Raw genomic sequence first — 20268 nt, forward strand, 5'->3', positions numbered from 1 at the left:
ACTTCCAGGTGGACTGCAAATGTGTCTGTATTTGCATGTAGGGTAGTGAACCAAAACAGTGAAGTGCATGGGAAGAATCCTGTCAACTTTGGATCCTTGGAGAGCGAACAAGTGCTTCTAGGAACAGCTCAGTCCCATGCACACGAGCGGGTTACTGAGGTTATACAGACGTGGTGGTGTGGGTGTGGTGGTTACCACTTCTTCAAATCCTTTGTGTAGGCCAAGGCTGTATCACAGTACCTAGGAACTGAACATTTATCATTTTTGCTGCTGTATGCTTTTTGCTAGCACCTGGAAGAGAAATACTTCCTCCTAAATGAAATGTCAAAGGATTTAATCATTGGCTGGGGCAGATATTCTGACTTGAAGAGCAGCAGTTCACAGCTTTGGGAGGGATTTGCCAGCTCTCAGGAAGATGAAGTGCTGTTCCCGGGTCCATATGGCATGTTGCAAATCTTTCGGAAACTTCTCTCCCGGACAGGAGGAGCCTCAGCACCTTGTTATTTGTGGCATTCCTAAGCACTGCCTTGTACACCAATGTTTCATGCTGATCACTTCAAAAGTCTCACTTGTCATATAGCCAACATAAAAAGAAAATATGTTTCCCAGACAGGTAGCATAGATCATGCTGACTCTAATTCGTGCCTACTTCACAGCAAGTGTTATCTTCTGAAGCTATGCTTTTATTTTTCTTTTCTAAATTATTTTGTATGTGTAAAGCAATGACTGTTAATAGAGAGCTCTGATTTTTAAGCATCTCCCCAGCCCGCTCTGTGTCTTGCCAGCATGACCCGACTGCCGCTTCCTCCGTAGGAAGCTGGTTTTGAACGCGCTGTAAGCACACCTGTGTGCATTGGTAAGTGCTTCTGTTGTGGCATGCTTCAACTGCTTCCAGTAGCAGAATTATCTTGTTGAATTTCTACGGTTAGACTGTTGTTTCTGACTTCGTCGAGGCCTTAGTATGGTATTGTAGCTGTGTTTGAGATCTCCCAGGTCTTGTCGGAGCAGTTGTTTGTCTCAGCAGTGGTCAAATATCTGCTCCTTGGGCCCAGACAGCTTGTGGTCGACAGCATGTTGTTATACTGGCGGTGTGGTAGTGAAACCTTGGCACGCAGCATGTTAATTTAGCTGGGGCAGTGCCTGTGCGCTATAATTGCGGCAGCAGAGCGTTTCCGAGGGGGAGCTGGGGGCAGCGAGCGCCGTCTGCTCGATGGGGGCCGCTGAGCTGTCGTCCCTGCGGCCGGCGTTCACCGCGGCCTGCGGTAATTATAGCTGGTGGCGTTCAAGTTTCTGAATCGGAGCGCGCGGGTATGGCGTACGTGAGGGAACGCTGAAATCGGAGACCCGGACAAAATAAACATCAAAGGCCCAGCATCCGCACGAGAGCTCGCCGTCGCGGTGCTCGTCCTCCCTCGGGCCAGCAAAGGGCTTCGCTGGCCTAGACGCGTTTGGGAGCTTGGGAGGGGAGGCGTCGGAGCTGAATGGCAGTGCTCTAATGAGTAACTTGTCCTCGTGGGTGAGACGGCACAACCTGCGCTCGCGCGGTGTTTACAGAAGGGTGGTTGTAAGAGGGCTCCCCTGCCCTCGGCTCCCCCAGCCAGCGCCGGCAGGTTGCTGAAGGATGACTCCTCCATCAGTAAATGAAAGAAGTCACGGGCTCTGCCAGCTGACACTTGTAATATGTGTGATGAATAAAGTCTCAATGAGGCTGATAGCGTTGGAAAAATGATGTCACTGTGCAGACTTGTGCCAGGTGCAGTCAGCATCTAAAAATACCTCTGCTACGCTGGCGGAGGGGAGCAGGGATGAGAGGATGTGTTGAATTGAACGCTGCGCTGGATGGCAGTGGGAGCAGCTCCTGGGAACAGGCCGTTGTAGGGAGTCTGGCGGTAGGCGTCCGAAAGGACCGCCGGCGCTGCTGCGGGCAACGGGCTCGCAGGCAAGGGAAGGCCTCGCTGTTTTCCTCCTGTTTTTCTGCTATATGCTGCACTTCTGTCTGAAGTAAGAGCATATTTTGTTTGTTTTTAAGTCGTTCTGGCTGGGGTATTTTTAGTGCACTTTACATGACTCTATATAGACAGACACACTTTGAACTTGGTGAAAAGAGCAAAATAAATTGGGTAATTTTTGGATCAACTGAAGTGCCCTGATGAACTTGGTGGGTAGTCATCACGCCTGACGCTCATCAGTGGTAACAGGAGAGCTGCAGTCTCGTACACAGCAGAGCATATGGGGAATCAATTAATTCAGCATATATTAATTAATAAACATTTGTCCTCTGGGGAAAACCTTCCAGCACATCCTCCATTTGGCCCAGGATTGTATGCATGCATGAACGGATAGTGAACGTGCTTTTCTGAAGTGTCACTTGTTATTTCTCTTGAAAGGCTAGCGAGTAGCTCCCCTAGTATTGCCAGGCTCTTAGAGAAGTGGACTGCAGTTAATGCTTAAGCTGTCTCACAACTACAGCACTTTCACATATCACTGATGTTAACACATGCTATTTTTCACCATTGCTCTGTGGACTGCTTAGCTGAGCCTGGCCAGCTCCCAGCAGTCTCTGGTCTCTTGTTTTGGGAAGCACACTTCATCGGTGGTATGCATCTGGGATTATCAGTGCTCAGCATTGGTATTTTGTGTATTAAAACATACACACAGGCTTGCGAAAAAAGAGGTGTTCCGTGAAATGGCAGTACATTGTCAATGTGCCTTCTTGTTAATGTGGAGCAGCTTTGTGTCTGTGCTTGATATTGCGTTGACCTTAGCGTTGTAGGCAGGATGGCTGATAGACACTGCAGGGCAATTCAGGTGAATTATAAACTTCCATTTTAATTTATCTTCTTTCAGAAAAAAGTCTGTTGATTGTCATCAAGATCATATAGCTCTGACAGAATAATATACTAATGCTTGTGATGTAGTATGCTGATTGACAGCAAAGACTTTTAAAATCACTCCACCTCGTCCTGACAGCTCATTAGTTCTCTTGTGAATCTTTTTTTTTTTTTTAGTAGTAACAAAATGTAAATGGTTTACAAACACTATTTACTCCTGACTATTTGAACTTTTGATTGCTAAAACTGCAGATACATGCTGTAAGCAGTAGAATTCAGTGATCATTTCTGCAATGGTCTTGCTGCTGGTGTGAAGCTAATGTTCTTGAAGCAGTTCTTTCCATGACTTGTTCTGGAGGTCTGTTTAACAATGTAAAATTCCCCTAAACTAATTATGTGAATTTGTATTGATATTTGCTTGCTTCCTGCTGAATATAAAGATAGAAACCTATTATTGGAGTACAAATACCCTGTGATGGAAAAACACCTTCCTTGTAAGATATGGTAATACTTTGGATTTGGCAGTATGCTGGAGACCTGACCTTGCTGGCAGAGGATTCAGCCAGAAATGCTAACTTAACCTTTCTCTGTGATTTCTCAAGTTCTTTTCATTGCATCAAGTATTCTTTTCCCCACTTTTTTTTTTTTTTTTAAAAAAAAGCTTGTTTCTTGTGTGTGTACTGTTATGTGAAAAAGAAGAGAAAGTTTTTCATGGAAGACTGTAAGAAATGCAGAGGCTTACTTGGTGATCTCACTTTAACTTGGAAAAGTTACAGGAAGGATGTTAAATGTATTTATGATGACCAACCCATTTTATCAATTATGTATTTTAAAAAGCAGTGAAATTTCCAAAAGATAAGAAGTTCGAACTGTTTAACTTTCTGCGAGGCATCGCAACGAGCCTTTGCAGAGCTCACTCACTGTACGCATTCACGTGGCTTATTCTGTCGGCTTTCCCTTGGGGAGTTTCAAAACATCATTAGTAGTGGGCTTCTGGAGCTTCTCTTGCAGGTAAAATTGAGTGCGAATGGGACTGGTTTCCCGTTCTGTAAATGACCGGCAGAATGAAGGGAGGCAGCGGGGCTGGACACGAGTACCGCCTGAGAAGGCGCGTTTCCCGCTGGCAGCCTTACCTGGCGCCTTCCCCAGCGCCTGCTCGGAGGTGCCATGCCACAGAGCTTGCTCGCAAAGGCTCGGAGCAAGCTGAGGGCTCCGAATTTAAATGGCTCATCTTCTGAAGAGCGACAGGTATCCGTGTTGGAGAAGGACTTATTTCAGCAGCTTGTCAGAAAGTTGGAGATTTTAAAAACTAATTAGTTGAGAAGAAAGCACCTCTTTTATTAATGTTTGAATATCTGTGTTCATATATAAATTAGTAGGAAAGAACAGCTGCTCCGTGCCCAGTTTCCCTTTCCCAAAGAAAAGTGCTCTCTAAATATATCTATGAATAGTAAATAAAAAAGGAATGATTTAGTTATTTCAGAACGTGATATAACTTTCTGAGCAATACTGTGCAATATTCGGTCACTTCTGGATTGTTTGTGCGTGCCTCACTTTTTAATAAAGGACCTTGGCTTTCATTAGTACAATATATATAATGCCTATACCAGGATAGTCAAATGTCACCTATCAAAATGTCACCCATCCCTTTCAGGCACATGCATAATGTTTCTACTTAGTACTTGCAGCCTCTATTCTTAGCAGTGAAAATTATTAATCCCTGGTGATTGCAACTGAAATGATACATGCAGTCAGCAGGAATTTTTTCACCCAGTGAGCCGGCAGGGCAGGTTTATAAGCTATCAAACTGCAGTGCTTTGCAAAATACTGTGGATCCAAAAGCACGGTGAATTATGCCTACGAGGCTTACAAAACTAGGATTAAGGATAGCTGGAACATCCACTGCTGAGGTTACATAGAGCAGGTTATCTGGTATATTCTCTAGATTTCCAAACGCTTTTTTTAGATGAGATGAGTCCAGTATAATATGTTGTATGGCTTTTGTTAAGTGAATGTTATGGCTATCCTTAGGTTTTCTTAAATTTTCTAAATGGAGCTGTACTCTATTGAAAATTCTTGGCAAACATGTATTTTCTGTTTATTTTGTGTGCTTTGATTTGTTGACTAGTAACTCTGAATTTCCTTATTCAAAAGAAGTGGATTTAATTTCTGCTTGTGTGAATTGATAAATGGTGGTAGGCCATAAATACTGATGTGTTTGGTCACTGCTGATGTGGGTAATTGGATTAAGTGTAGTATCAGCCTGGTCTTCTGCCTGTGTGTGTGGTCCTCATTTGTGTTTGGGAGAATTTCCTGTTCATGATGGATATATTTATCTTCCATCCAGGTAGTTAGATGGTTGCATTTGTTCTTTCCGACTTGCTGACTGTCATCCCTTGTAAGCCAGACTTATTAATGGGCGATCTGTTGTTCTTGCGCTTCGCTGGGGTTTGTGGCTTAGCGCGGTGCTGCTTCCCGCCCCGGAGCCCGCGGGTCGGCCGCGGTAACCAGCCTGCTGCTGCCTTCAGCCGCTGGCATGCGGGCTTGCGGCGTGGGAGAGGTCGCAATGCATCCTGCAGCACGCTCTGATGCGGTCTCAAAATGACCCTTTTGCCCTTTGCCAAATGAGTTGCTTTACCTACCTGTGTAGAACAGTTCAGGCACAAGTTCATCCTCTGTATAAGAAGAAAAATCTTTCCAACTTCATCTTGGCTGTGCTCCACAGGAGGGTGACCTCTACTTCAGCAGGGGGAGCTTGATAGATGGAAGAGGGTATGGCTTGGCTTGGCTTGGCTCGGCAAGGTAGAAGCGGTTCTCGCTACAGCCGTGCGACCAAGGGCAAGTTCTGTTTGCCTAAGTTGATCATGATTTTAGGCAGAAATAAGGAGCAGGATGATGTCCCTTTCCTGTCTTCTCATATTCACCCCTGCACTCTTAAAGTAGCTGAATAGATCTTTTTCAGCTTGAATGATGTTGCTATTACACTGTCATGTTAATGTGTTTATAGAGGCAGCGGTAAATCACGAGCGGGACAGTATACTATTGTTCATGAGCGCTCACTTGCGTAAAATTGAATGCTGGGCTGTGTTCAGGTTTCTTGGGTTTTATAATCCCTTCCTTGTCTAGAAGTACCAGTACAAGATACACATCTAATGAATGCTTAACAACAAAAACATAGTCTAGGCAAACCACGTAAAAAAGCCAGAGAATGACATTGCTTTGTTTGTAGAGCCTTGAAAAAGAATCTTAATCCTGCAGCGTGGGGAGACAGCTGCTATTTGTCAGAGGTTTATATGGTGAACTAAAGCATAAAATTAAGGACTGAAAATATTACTTCTCTCCTACTTCCTACCACCACCCCATCCTTTCCTTTTCCTACCACCTCTGACTTGGCTTTGGCATGACACTTACTCTTCCCATGTCTGGATTCTTTGTTCTCTTTTGTCCCATCCCCTGCCTGCCCCCATGCCTTTGGGGTTGTTTTGGTTTTAGCCCTCCCTAGTTAGACTCGTGCATTTCTGTCATGCTTCTCCCTTCTGTCTCTCTGTTCCTGGTGGGCCTTTGGCTCCTGGTGTTGCTCTTGCATCTCCTTTCTGCCAAACTTGCTCTCTTCCATGCTTATTGCTGCTCTGTTGGCCGTTACTCTAATGCCTGATTGGGCAAGCTGAGCTGTAGGATGTTAGGGAGAAAATGGAAGAAAAAAAAAAATTTAAACCCAAGGGAGTTAGTATCGAGCAGCAATGTTGTTAGTGGTGCCAGCTCCTGGGCTCCGTGTGGGAACGCTAATGGACTGGTGAAACAGAAGCATGCGGCAGATACTCACATTGCTTCGTCTTGTGTCCCGCTGTCCCGAGGCGGGCAGTGCCGCACCGGGAGCACTGGCGGTTCCTCGTGACCGCCGCAAGCCCGGTGGCTTTGAGGACGCTTGCCTTGGTTTCACTACAGTAGAAAGTGCCTGTTTGAGCTTCATATCTTTATGAATGATGGGTTAGTCCAAATCAACAGACCTGGCTCCCTGCTTCAGCAGCGTTTTTATGGAGATGCTTTTGTGGTGCTGGGGACTCCAGGGAGGTATCAAAAGGCGCCATTCTCCTCCTAGGAGCGGAGCAAATACAAAAGCCGAGAGCCAAACGAGAGCGAGCCCTGTGCGTGTGCACTTCGGAGGAAGCTTACAGCCCCGCGCTCAGAACGAGCGCTGGAGGCCAGCGGGGTGTTTATGGCAGGGCGTCTCGTTGCTGGCTGTGGGCTCCCGGCTTCTCCATCTGCAGTGATCGATGCTGTCCAGCTGCTCAAAAAGGGGGGCTGGGCAGGCTGGCTGTTCATCCTTTGATTCTTTGTGAAGAACTGGAAGAAAAATAAAACAATTTTATTTGAACTCTGAGAGACAGCTGTGTGCATAGTTAGTATAGGGCTGCTAATGCTTTACAGATAAGTTTGTCCCTCTCTGAAGCACCTATGATGGGAGTTTTTCCGTAAGAACCAGTTTATTCCTGCCAAAACGTTAGCAGAGGACATGGGCTTTATGGAAGCGGTCGCTTTTATACACGGAGAAGGCGGCAAGGCCAGGTGCCTGGATGCTGCCGGGAGATATGGAAAGGCATAGACTGTGCAAAGGTGGCCCAGCTGCTATATAGCAAAGGGAGACCAACGGCGGAGGCTCGTTGGCATCAAAGCAAGGTGGTGGCAGGCGTCAGCGTGTGCAGGGAATTGGGCGCTTGGCCGAGTTCTGGCCCGGCCCTGACCGAGCTGCCTCGCGGTGCACCAACACGCCGCGGCCCCGCAGCCTCCGCTCAGCAGGGTTCCTCGGCAGAATGGGAGATTCCCTTTCCTGGCGTAAAACCCTGCCTGGGAGCGGGACGCAGCTGGCCTGCCCCCGGGCTGAGAGCAGCCTTGCAGCTCGTCTCGCCAGCTGCGGAGGAAGTGCAGTGTTCGGCGGATGGATCGAGCTCTCTGCATTAGTGATGCTCGTTAGCAGCCAGTCCTTAATTTCATCTTGTGTGTTCTCTGGTGGTTGTTACCTGGGTGGGATTAATTGAGAAATGACTCTCTGAAAAGCCTTTCGAAAACCTGTTTGAAAGAAGTAACTTAGATTATAAGCTCTTGAGCTGCCACTTTTGAAAATCTTTATCACATTTAAATTCTATTGTGAAGTGCCAACAAACGCCTTACAGAAATAATAAGATATTATGTAAATAAATGGGTGCCTGGCAGATGTTACTGGATTTTACAGTTCAGACATTTCAATACCAAAGTGCTGACACAGTGCCGGTAGGAGCGGTCACGGAAAGATGCTCGTGTTCAGGCGGCACGTGGGGCGGTTAGCCAGTGTTGCTATAAAATGAGAGGGGAAAAAAAACTAGAAGACTGAGAGCTATTTTACTTTCCTAGTGAAGATATTTACTGCTGGGCAAGTGACTTCCACCTTAGCCTAAATAATTCTTCGTACGTGTGACTAATGCTCGCCAGGCAGTAATGGCAGTCTTGGTGCAGTGGATTTGTTAAATTGCCTGGCTGCCGGTATTTGGCGTCATGTTCCTGCAGCTGAATGGACCCAGGGGTTTTCCAGGCACTTTCTTGGTCACGCTGCCTGGATAGATGGTTCTCATCTCTTTTTTTTTTTTTTTCCCTTCAGTCATTTGTTCCAACTGCTGTGCAACCACCTCTGTTAGGCTGGCAAAACAGGTCTGGAGCTACGTTGTAGGTAACACGGCAGGGACAGAGTGGACAGTCATTCCTTGGTGATGGTGGTTTCTCAGTTAAATTGGCACGATGCTCTGCTTTGCAGCTTGACCTTATTTGAAATGCCGCTGGTGGGGCCAAGAAGGGAATTCACCACGGCACGCCGGTGGGAGGAGAGGGAATTCTTGAAGCCGAAACAGTTGCTGAGCGCGAGACCTTCCCTGAGCCCCTTCCCTGGCAGGCGAAAACCTCTTCATTGAATTTATTCAGCTCTTCCATCAGCAGGGAGTGGTGGTGGTGGGAGTAGAGGGAGTCCTTCACAAGCTTTAAATGACTACTTCTTAGGCTCAAAACCTTCAGAGAGGTGTAACAGTCAAGCGTGACTACCTGTGTGCCTGCACATTAGGATCTCTCGCTTTGCTGGTTTCTGATTAAATAGGAATATGTTTGTTAAAAATAAGTAGGTCCAACCAATTAATAGGTGGTGAGGAAAATTCCAGCATGTGAGTTTTTCTTACTTGAGCCACTTGCTCTTGCTGTCTGGAAATTAAAACGAATGTGTCCAGTTACATGTGTGACTTGTCAGCCCTTGGCTTCCTCACGCTGGGACTAGTTAAACCTTTATCTGTGAGACTGAAGGGTCTCTGTCAACTTTCTGTTACCCCTTTAGGCACTTGAACTGTGATCAAATCACCCCTCGACCTTCTCTTTGAGCTGAATAGCTGGGACTGTAGGGCTCCATAAGGGATCCTGTTCTCCTGGTTGTTCTGGTAACTGTGGTCTGAGCCCTTTCCAGCATATCTGCATCCTTCCCAAGCTGTGGACACTAAAGCTGAACAGACTGTTCCAGTAGTGGCCACGCTGATGCCAAACAGAGATAATGAAATGTTCTTATTCATCATTTTCCCTGTCTAATATCCAAGATTTATAGTGGCCTTTTTTGACCATTCCATTAAATTGGGAACTTTGTGTTCAGGTGATGTGCACCAGGGCTCCCCGAGCTTTGCTTCAGGAATGCTCTCTTCTTGTCTTCTCTTTTTACTGTTTATCGCTGGTTTAACAGTGGCTTAACAAGTCTTCCTGCTGTCTTTCCAGTCTGTGTGAAGACTGTCCATGTACAAGTGGGGGTTGCAAGTTCAGTCTTTGAAATGCGCAGAAAATGCAGGAGTAAATGCGCTACTGGAGGCGGGGGGGGGGGGAAGCTGTCAGTGAAATTGGGCAGTTGAAATAATACAGTAACTGCATTGCATTTGGGAAAATCATCTTTCTGCTGGAATCCCTTCTGTTTGGAAGATTTACAGCAGATGAAGCGGCCTCTGGCTTCTTTGGCTTGTTTGTGTCTTTTGGTGTTCAAATGGACTTTAGTCAGCCAAAGACCTCCCGCAAAGTTTCTTTCCTGCTGTCGCATTTTTACTCTGGGGTTACATAATATTGAGAGCCAGGCTTGTGTTAGAGGCCATTCACACGTTTCCTGCTCTGTTCTCTTTGGAGAATGGCTTTTGGTTTGGGCCTCGGGGAGGGAGCCCCGGAGGGAAGCAGCAGAACGTGGCTTCACATGGGTAATCTCTCGGGGGTTGTTTGGACCGCAGCAGTCCTGCTGTCCCCGTGCTAAACAAACCTGCTTTGGTGCTTCACAGTGGGAAGCGTTGGCAAGCTCCTTCCTTATGAGACAGGTGGTGAGATGTATTTGCAATCGCTTTATGTTCCCTAGGATGAGAAATAAATTATTTAAGAAATGGCCTTCTTGGAATTTAGGCTTTAAAACTCATCAGTGATCCACTTGCTCTTTCTGTCTCATTCAGGATTGAAAAAGCTTTTTGCTTTTTGTGTTGCAGCTGTGTGTTTTGTCACACAAAAACCACTTTTTTCTGTAGTTGAGATCTACAGGCAAGATTGTGGGTGGGTGAGGAGATTAGTTAAATTTAACACTGATCTGATATGGCTACCAAGACACCCAAGCAGTGATCCAGGCTTGGTCATAATTCAGAGAACACAGAGATGGTTTACATATGCCCTGAAGTTAAAAAAGCCCTTCTCTGAGGTGTTCTGATATGGGTGCAGGTAGGTGTGCCCGTGCGTTAGCCAAAAACTGGCAGACCGGCTCTGGCTGTTCCTGGTTTGACACGCTGGTGATGAGTTTACGTGGCTGGGGCAGAGGCTGGGGCATGTGGACTGCATAAAGAAAGCTACTGACATATTCTGCCAAACTGACAGCTCTTTTTTTTGTTTTAGATGAAGGACCTAGCTTGTACTTCTGACTCCTATGTGCATGTAAGTTTGTGGACTTGATATCTAGTAATACATGCATCAGTTTTTTATTTCTGACCAAAACTGTGTGTGGGGTCAAAGAGAAAGGAAAGCTGAATGCCTGTCTTGCAGAAAGGAATGTACAAATGAGTCATCCCACACCACCCTTAATGCCGGCGTTGTGGAGGCAGCAGGTGGAGATGAAGGAAAAAGCCTGCTGGAAAATTGCAGTCCGTGATGTAACCTCATCCCACTAAAAATCTTCCTAATTTAGCCTTGATTAGTTCATCTGAAAGGCTTCAGAGAGGAAGCAAGTCCGAATTGTTCTGGGTTTGGTCACAGATTAGACATGCGGGTTTGCATTGTGTTAGTCTTTGGGAGGTAGTTTGGCTGAAGAGCTACAGACCTAAATTACTGCAAATCAGAGCGAGTACTGTACAAATGCTGGTGAAAAGCAGTCATTTCCTGTTCACTTAGTATGTTTTCCTGGTGGGCAAATCTTCCAGATAAACATTAGCCACAGTGTTGAAAGCTGGGAGAGATAGGGTTGGCCCTAACACTGTGCATACCAGGTGTTCTTTAACTTCTGTGCTTTTATCATTTTCATGTTAAAAGTGCGGCTTATGCTTCTGTTTTACTGCATGATCTGGTGAACCACTGTGGGAAGAACAAGCTTGTGACTGAGGACCAAATGATGAATTGCGATACCTTGGTCCGGCTCTGGGTTCTACCACAAACCTCTTATGTCCCTCTTCTGAGACCTGGGTCCATCCCCCAGCTTTAATGCTTTCTTAGAGGGCCTCAGGCTTAATGTAATTTCCCTACAGAACCAGGGTAAGAGCTGGATGCCTCCAAGGAGGAGGTTTTGTGCAAGGTCTGAATTGTTCTCCGAAGCTGCCTATTCTGCTTTTTGACTGGAGATGAAAAATTAAGTTGCTGTGCAGTTAGATACCTCACTGACCTGCCTTGAAGATGGATGCACAATAGGTCCAAAGTCACAGCACCTATTTCCCTGCTGGGAAAATGTGTGTCCTCATTCCCCCCTCCTAGGAGCCGCTTAGGTGGGCAGAGCGCTCTACTGAAGTGCGGTAATGCTGCTGTTGTGCAGCGCGAGAGCTAATGGTGACTGTTTTGTTCTGAAAATCACTGTGCATGCTTGGTTCCCTGAGCATCACATTTAGTGTAGTGGGACTGATTAACATGTAGTTTTTAAGTTTATATCATCCAGTCTGTTGAAATTGATTGGAACGTAAAATGTCTTGATGTCTTCAGTTAACACCCAGTCGATCTGAAAAACAGGGCAAGGCAATACGGAGCCCTGAGAGACGTCCTTCTTGTCAAAGTGACAAATTGCCTTTTCTGCTTCAAAGGACCAACTTGCATGGCAGAGCTAAGTAGCTACAGGAGAAAGGGGAGGAGAGCATGGGAAAAATGCCGTATTTGTTTAGGCCTTCCTCAGTATGTTTTTTGTTGTTTGTTGCTCTGAGTTGAGGGTCTTTGTCTTCCTTAGTCTAAAACAACTTTACAGCAGGTTAAGAGGAGCAAAGCCTCTGGGGCTCTGCCTCTCCCTCTTCTGGTTCTTATAAAGTGTTTACAATCTCCTCCAGTTTTCCAGCTTTCTATGGAGAAGTTCAGTGGGTCAGCTTTCCCTTTAGCTTCATCCATCATTCCAGTCAATTAGAAATAGTTGAGGGCCAATTGCCCGGTCTTCCATTAACTGAGACACTTCAGATTGTTTAAAATAGCATAAAAGCCCTCTTTGTTGACCGTTGGGCAAGCGCTGTAGATTTGCGTGTTGATGGGCAGTTACCGCGTGGCTGAACAGGACCCCAATGTATCTCGCGGTGCTCGAGGGATGAATATCGCTGCTCCGGGCCTTGTCTGGGATTTGATTGCCTCTCCCCCACCTCCGCCTCTCGCTGCCCCTGGAAGGTGCGATGCCTTCAGACGCTGAATTACCATGCCCGCTCGCAAAAGAAGCGGCTCTTTGTGGCTTTTCTAAACTTCAGTAGCTGAGGTTTCTTTGGTTGCTGAAAAGTTCCTTTTTAACCTCGGGGCTTTAAAAGCTCTTGGCGTTATTTGTTACTTGCTTGTCGTGTGTGTTTCTAAAGGACAAAGGAAGTGTGTAAGTGTTCGGGGAACAGTCGGCGCATTGTGGTGCGCGGCTGAGCTCGCGCTGGCGTGCCGTGCCGGGACAGCCTGCTTTCACGTAGGGCTGACGCCTTCCTTATGTTCGGAGCTGCCCAGCCGGAGGGTAGGGCTTGTGCTTGAGCTCCGGCAGAGCAACTTGAAGAGCTCTCCTTGAAGCTTGTCGTCGGGTAATGTGTTTGGGCTCACATTAAAGTGAGCTGAATCCATATATAGTGCTTTTCTGTTTTGTTTTGTTTTGTTTTTTTAATTTTGTTTCACATGAGATATTTAACAGGAGGAGCAGGCTTGCTAAGAGGAGGTCAGTTGATCTGTAGGAAAGTGGATATTTGTTTTCCCATTTTAAAAATCGTTGTGCATCCTGCAAGCTCTCTCTGGTGCTTTGTGCTGCACTGGTTTCGGTGTAGGCCAGTCTGTGTGCGCTTGCTGCTTCAGACTCATTTTGCCTGGACAGTAGCTCGTTGCTTGTTCCCCGCTGTGCAGCAGCATTTCCCTGGGTAGTGAAGAGTTTGGATAGCTGTGACTGAGCCCCTGCGCTTGGTGCTGAAGCTCTGGGTCTCGCTGCATTTTTGGAATTAGACAAATACAGTGTGTGGCAGTCCTTGAACATAAAGTCTTCATGCTCTTCAGGAAGGTGCCCTGCCTGCCAGCAGTGCCAGCGCTGCCGTAGAGGAGGGCTTGTTTCCCTGTCTCCTTCCTTCTTGATGGCGCTTCAGGAGCGGTTTCCTCGGGGCTGCCCCTCGGCTGAGCCGGGCTCTGCGCGGGGTGGGCTGGCTCCTGTGGGTCCTGGCTGCTGCACTGCCGAGATGCACAAAAAGCTCCTTGGACAAATCAAGAGCTGGGAGCACGGCAGGGATCTTAGGGCTGTGGTGAAAGAAAGGGAGCTCTGGCAAGGCAGCAGAATGTGGTAGTAATCAGATTGGAGTCTTCAGCTGCTGGGGAGCTGGACCTTGTATTGGAAAAAGATCTGCCACGAATACACCGAGCTCAGCAAATTCCACCAGTGGTTCTCCTGCTCTTTGTCCCCTTGGGACACCAATCAGACAGATCCTCCAAGCAGGAGCATGACAATCTCATGGCTTATGGGGTTGACGCGTTCCTGGAGACTTGCCTCTTCTCTTCCTTTCTTCTCCTCATGCCTTTGGCGAAGCACAGCTTGAGGATCTGGCTGAGCTAGAAGTGCAGACCTAAGTTGGAAGGGGACCAGCTCTGCGGAACAGCATCAGTCTGAGACTTGATCCTGACAAAACTGATGTTTGCCTGACTTTGCAGTTATAAATAATCTCGAATGATTTGCAGAGACTGAAGTAATAATAAAATTAAAAGTAAGTGAATAAGTAATTTAAGCAAAGACTATGAGAAAGGGGGGAGGGAGAATCCACATTTAATTCAATTAGACCTATTGTCCAATGCCATTAATTATGCCCAGACATCTGATGTGTTTCACAGGAATTGATACACTTGAGCTTTGTCTGTGCTGGGGTTGTTCGGGGACAAGTATGTTTGCTGTTGTAGACCAGTCTTTGTGCTTTGCAAAACCCTTCAAATCTGATATCTAGCAGTAGCCTGGAGTAAGCGGTAACCTGAATAGCCTGTATGAACAAAGGGTATCTCTGGGAGAAGGATGAGTCGATGTACATCTCCTGAGTGTTTTTGAAGAGGGACTGTTTTAGTGGAAGTAGTAATCTCCTGTAATTTTATATTGTTTGCGGACGAGTTTAAATTGTTTCGTAGGCAAAGAATAAAGAATTTTGTTTACTGTTTGAAAGTAGGATGTCTGATCCTCCTGGGGGAGGTTGTTGGTTTATTAAAAAAGATATGAAATAGCTGTTTTGATGGAAATATAACTCTAGAAATTGAAATGGGGGTGATTATAGAAGCTGTAGTATTCTAATGCAAAATAAGCCCTGGGAGATGTGTGCCCTAAATGGTAAATCACTCTGTTTTTTAACAAAACAAGAATTACTATTATTTTATGGTTCTTGCTTATTTTACAAGGCCTTTAGCTTTTTCATCTGCACTTAACTTTTACAGGCTAGGGGTAAATTGATTTTTTTGTTGTTGCTGTTGTTTTGCTTTTTAAATAGCTTGGGTTTTTTTAAGCATTCTGGAGATTTAAGCACAGATAAACAGGATAGGATTCATTTAGTAATGAGAAAAAAAGCAGGGAGAAAAGCCTTGGCTATTGATACCGTTTGCAATAACAAGATTGGAATCTATTCTTACAACTTAGTGTTGGCTCGTAATCTTCTCTGAAGGAACCAAAGTGATTATTTGAAGGGGACCTCGTGGGTAATGCTCAGCCAGTTCTTGGAGGGTGTCACCTCGCAATGTATTGATACCTTGCGAGCGGAGTCCTGCCACCATTTTACAGAAGTGGGGGGGATTTCTGTAGTTTGGTGGTTGTGCTTGAACGTTTCAAGGGGAGGGAGCAGTCCCTGGAGGAGGAAGGAGCTGACCTGCGGGAGCCGTCAGCAATCCTGACAGTCTCCCATTGAGGACGACTGGAAAGAAGCTCCCATTAGACCTGGTCTTCCCAGGCGTTCAGCTGACACCAGTGACCGCCGTGGAACGGCAGGTCCCTCTTGTGTTCGGGGGCCCCCTCCTGTCTGACAGTCTGGCTGCGGCCTCTTGGCCATCACGGTGGGGAGGGAGGAATTGCGTGGAGGCTCGTGTTGGCTTTAAGAGCACCCCAGCAAGGTGAATGAAGGAGAGTGCCTTGTCCTAGACTGGGATCTCCTCTTGTCTAGCAGGTGGCGAAAGGCCAGTAGGATTCCTCATTGAGGGAGTAGTATTCCAGCTCTGTCTGGTTACTTGAGCCCAGTTATTCAAAATAAAACACAACTGGCAAGTGTTTGGCATCTCTGAGATGTATTTAGCAAAAGAGTGTCCTAGATACTGGCTTAGAAGCTGAGTACAGGGGAAAGTGGTTGAAAGGGGTAACATGTCCCAGTTTCTGCAATTTGTGATGACCTAAAATCTCTAATGATGGAAACTAAAACAAAACAGATAACGAAATCTTTGCATCTTTTCTACGTTATTGAGAGCTTGTGACAACTGCAAGTGAGCAATGTAGAGAAAGTACTGGCTTTGGAGATGAAAGAGCCACCTCCTTAAGCTGATTCAAGGAAGAGCAAGTTGGATGATATTCAGTCCTCCTTGCTCACTGTGTCGCTCAGTAGTGCGCACAGTAAGGAGGAAAATAAATGAATGTGTAGTCTGGTTATTTGTCTGCACTGGAATATCTGCCTTCAATTTGGCAAGCTTTTATGCTTTCTGATGCTCAGGATGGTCTCTTGCTACCAATAGTTTTCTCCTTCAGGAATGCAGATCTGCATCATATCTCCCTGAATCTTCATTTTAGAAGCAGCCACAGGATAAAAACAAGCTCTGGTGCTCATTTAAAGTCAATATGCCCTATTTTTCAGTTTGCTTATGTTCCAGTGCCAAGCTTTAAAGATTTGCTTTGCCTACAGGCAGCCTGAATACAAAGGGAGACTTTATTTTTTTATAAACTGAAAAGTATTGCAAAAGCACAAAGAGCAAAATATTCCTTTCCACCTTCCGTGTCCCCAGGTTCATCGTCACAAAACGAGGTTTGCCTCTGAAGAAGCTAGAGGAGAAGGAAGAGACAGAAATTCCTCTAGTCACCTCAAGGTGCAGCTAGAAATGAACGTGATGGATGAAATGTGTGTGCGTACGCGTGCATGAGGAATAAGAAAATCCCACCTTGAAGCAGTTTTGGCACTCGATGCTATGGCAATGACAAGGAGGTTAACAGGGAGGAGGTGTGAGGGGGAAAAGTCTATGCGCATGTAACCAGTTTCTTTGTTGCTGGGTGAGACTGGGATTGTGTGAAGACAGAGGGAAGTTCTGAATCTCCACTGGATTGCAATATTGTGTAAATGTCTCCCATTTTAGGGGAAGCTTTACTGTGGGGTGAGGAAAATGGAATTGCAGTTGGAATATAGTTGCTTCAGGAAAAATGTGAAGGGATTCATGTATTTGTCACAGGAGCTAATTTCCCTCCTGAAATTGTGGTCAGCGGATGCAATCTGACTTCTGAACCCTACCACAGAGGATTCAGTGTGTATCATAAGTTATTGGCCATAATGATTAAACACTGCAGACCGAAAGGAGGGATTTTCTTTAGGATTTCAAAAGCCTAATACTGGTTGGTTATTTCTATAGCCTGAGTTACTCTGTGACTTCAATAGAAATTGGAGCAGTGGCTGCTCATAGCACCTCTGGTGGTCCAGTGTGTGCTACCTTTGAAGGTTGTCCATGCTGCATTTTGATTGAGATGATTGCCTGAGGCTTATTGTCATGGTCTTGGTTAATATTAGCACTTGCGTGAAAATGAAAGTGACTTTGTAGCTGAAGTCCAAATTCCAGGATGCCAGAATACAGCTGTAAATAAAGGAATCTGAACAAGGGCATCTCAGCTTGCTTCAAAGGAAGCTACTGATCACACAGGGATTAAATGAAATACATTTTTCCTACAGAGCCTAATGAGACCTCAATACCCTGCTCCTGCTCAGCAGCATAAAGTCATTTGGAAGAACACTGTCCTTCAGGGCTTACAAAAAGACATGGCACTGCCAAGGGCGCAATCCAAAGTCCATTACTGAGATGAAATGCAATTTTCCAAACAAAATGTTACAAAACAAAATGCAAAATACAAAACAAAATTGGTGATGAGGTTGCTCACAAATACAGTATATTTAAGCCTTGACATAATTAGATTTAGCACCTGCGTAGCAACAGTTTCATCTGTATCTTTTTTGTTTCCCTGTGATATGAAAACGTATACTAAATTTGTCAACGGTGTTTTCTTTAGGAGAATTGTGTGAAGTTTGCAGTTTAGGGCCCTGTGTACTCATTCCTTTTTGTTTAATAAAAAATAAAAACTGCGTGTGTGCATGTTCCTTAATAAAGGATATTCTTTTTGTTCTGTCTGACAAGACGTGCGAATAGAAGCCCTGCTTTGGCTTTGAGGTCTGCGGAGGTGGATGCTGTGCTTGCGTGTAGCCCACCGCCTTCAGGGCCTGTAATGAAATGAACGCTCTGTCATTTCATTTTACAGAGTTGAGGGTTTATAATGTTGGGCAAAAGTCTTATTTCTCTGTATGCAAGTCAGTTCTTTATTGGCCACTTGCTGTGAAACTTCTGAAACACATTCATCGAGCGAAGGGAGACTTCCTGACTTCTGGGCTGCGAGAGGCACAATTGCGCGAGGAAAAGGAAAGTTCAGGCATTCGTGCGCCTGAGAAGCAGAACGGTTCTTTTCGGGCAGTTTCCCTGCAAGAACCTGCCTTTGATCTAGTTTCATTCTGTTCAGTGTTTCTTTGTGTTGTGTATCTGTGACAACTTTTGAACAAACTTGTAACCAGTAGAACTTACAGACTTATTGAAGGGAGGCTGGCAGAATGGCAGCATTCCTAATAATTCAGCTGTTCATCTCTAGCTATCCATACTTTTTAAATTGTCGTTGCTCTGGACAGTGGGAGACGGGTGCTGCTTTAATAGAAGGTCTTGATCTTTTATAGCCTTCTGTAGTCTGCAACTGAGTGTGTTTTATCAAGTGGAAATAAACTTTTAATGGTGTGTAAGATCAACTGCTCAGACACCCAACAGTCCTGTTCACTGTGGAACAGAATGAATGTTTCTATGAGCAGAAATTTCACTCCTCCTACACTGGGCATTGAAGAGAAAGCTTAAAGCAGGTTTAAATATAAAGTAGTACTCTGTTGTTAGGTTGCCTATAAATGTGAAGTCCTTGATAGCAGCTTCACATGATTTCCCTTTACTGAGCTGAGCCCAGTCAGAGCAGCATAGCTGCAGCATGCTTTCTTGGGACGGTAAATTCTTCTTTCTCTGAATATTTATTTACAAATTGTTGGGTAAAACATGTTGTTTAATTAAAGAAAGCTGAAATCAGTAGAAGAGTTAAGCTGTGATGGTAGAAGTGACAGATGCCTTTGTTTCTGCTCCTTTAGGAACAAAGCCCCAGCAACCAGACGTCGATAGCAATGATGCAAGAACCTCAAGAAATGGTGGAAGAGACGGTTACTGTGGAGGAAGACCCAGGCACTCCTACTTCCCACGTATCTATTGTCACTTCTGAAGATGGAACCACGAGGAGAACTGAAACCAAGGTGAGAGGTGGTGGGATGGACCTTAAAATATAACCAGTGAGGAAAATGGCAAAATATCACCTAGTTGCAGAATAAACATAGCAGGGAGTAGAATGGAGCAAGGAGCATCACGCCATTGTGAGCCTCAGTGATTTCGTGTGTGTCCTCTTTGCCAGCAAAGCTGAATTAAGGGCTTTTTCAGTTTTGCCGCTATGTCTAGCTTGCTCCCTGTCAGCTGTGCTGATACAGCTGTTTATGGAGCAGTGCTGTGAACTGGACAGTAGAAATTATCCCACTTTAACAAAACCACTAAAATTCCTCCCTAGCCTGTTTCTTCCTCTAAGGTTTGCTTTATTTTACTGATACAGTTCTCAGCATTGCCCTGCAAACAGATACAGTGATAAGAGAATGAGATGAGATGGCAGGGCTTGGAGTAAATGACTTGCAGCTGAGGAGAACGTGCTTGGAATTATGCCTTCAAATTAGCTGTGATCTTTAATAACAATACGGGATTATGCTTTTGTCCTTCAGAATATGAAACGTCCTGTTTAAATAACATCATAGCACTTAAATTCTGCATCAGTCTCATGAGTGGAAATTTACTCTTGATGCACGGGGAAAGCTGGGTATTTTTTCAAGCTACTGGTACCTCAGATTCCTCTGCACTGTGGATGTTGCATCTGTTCTTCCTCTCCTGCTAATGTCTTTTTTTGTTCCCTTCCCTAGACCTTGTGTAAGATGATTTTGCAGTCACTGCTGAGCAGGTGCTGTATGTTCATAGTTGCCTAACATGCTTTTGGGTACTGTTAAAATCAAAATATGCCTTGACATTTAGGTCTTGGGAGTTGAGCGGACATCTCCATAGGTGACGTGAAAGATGAAGGGCGATTCCCTTTTTAAAAACTTCTAAACAGGATTGATTTAAAAAAAAAAAAAAAGACTGTCTAGCTGCTTTCTGTGTTAGGAGGAGTTGAATAGAGGTCACTGCATAAGCGAGTGTTTGTTTTTTGCTGGCATTCCAGAATTGCAGTCCTCTACGATACCTGCTCAGGACATCAAATCCTCAAGTTGGAGTCAACGTACGCTGACTTCCTGAGATCAGTGGGCCTGTACAGATTGCCATAAACTGAGTATCTGGTTTAATATTTGTTTGGCTTAGTTAAAAGATAAATTTATCTGGCCTATTTTCTCCTTGTTGGAAGGAAATGAAGGTCTTAAAAAGCAAA

The 20268-nt window shown here is 45.3% G+C and overlaps 1 protein-coding gene across 7 annotated transcripts in view; it reads left to right on the forward strand.

Annotated features, from left to right (window-relative positions):
- ARVCF (ARVCF delta catenin family member) overlaps positions 1 to 20268 on the forward strand; it is a 303201-nt gene that overhangs the window by 182742 nt on the left and 100191 nt on the right. For 4 of the 7 annotated variants that reach the window (XM_064522119.1, XM_064522114.1, XM_026106867.2 and 1 more), the window contains 2 exons: positions 10743 to 10781; positions 18905 to 19063. In XM_064522119.1, coding sequence (XP_064378189.1) covers positions 10743 to 10781; positions 18905 to 19063 — 198 coding nt within the window. The remainder of the gene's footprint in view (positions 1 to 10742; positions 10782 to 18904; positions 19064 to 20268) is intronic. The other 3 variants (XM_064522120.1, XM_064522117.1, XM_064522118.1) reach the window with 1 other exon arrangement.

This window comes from Dromaius novaehollandiae, chromosome 17 (genome assembly GCF_036370855.1).
Source record: "Dromaius novaehollandiae isolate bDroNov1 chromosome 17, bDroNov1.hap1, whole genome shotgun sequence".
Lineage (NCBI taxonomy): Eukaryota > Metazoa > Chordata > Aves > Casuariiformes > Dromaiidae > Dromaius > Dromaius novaehollandiae.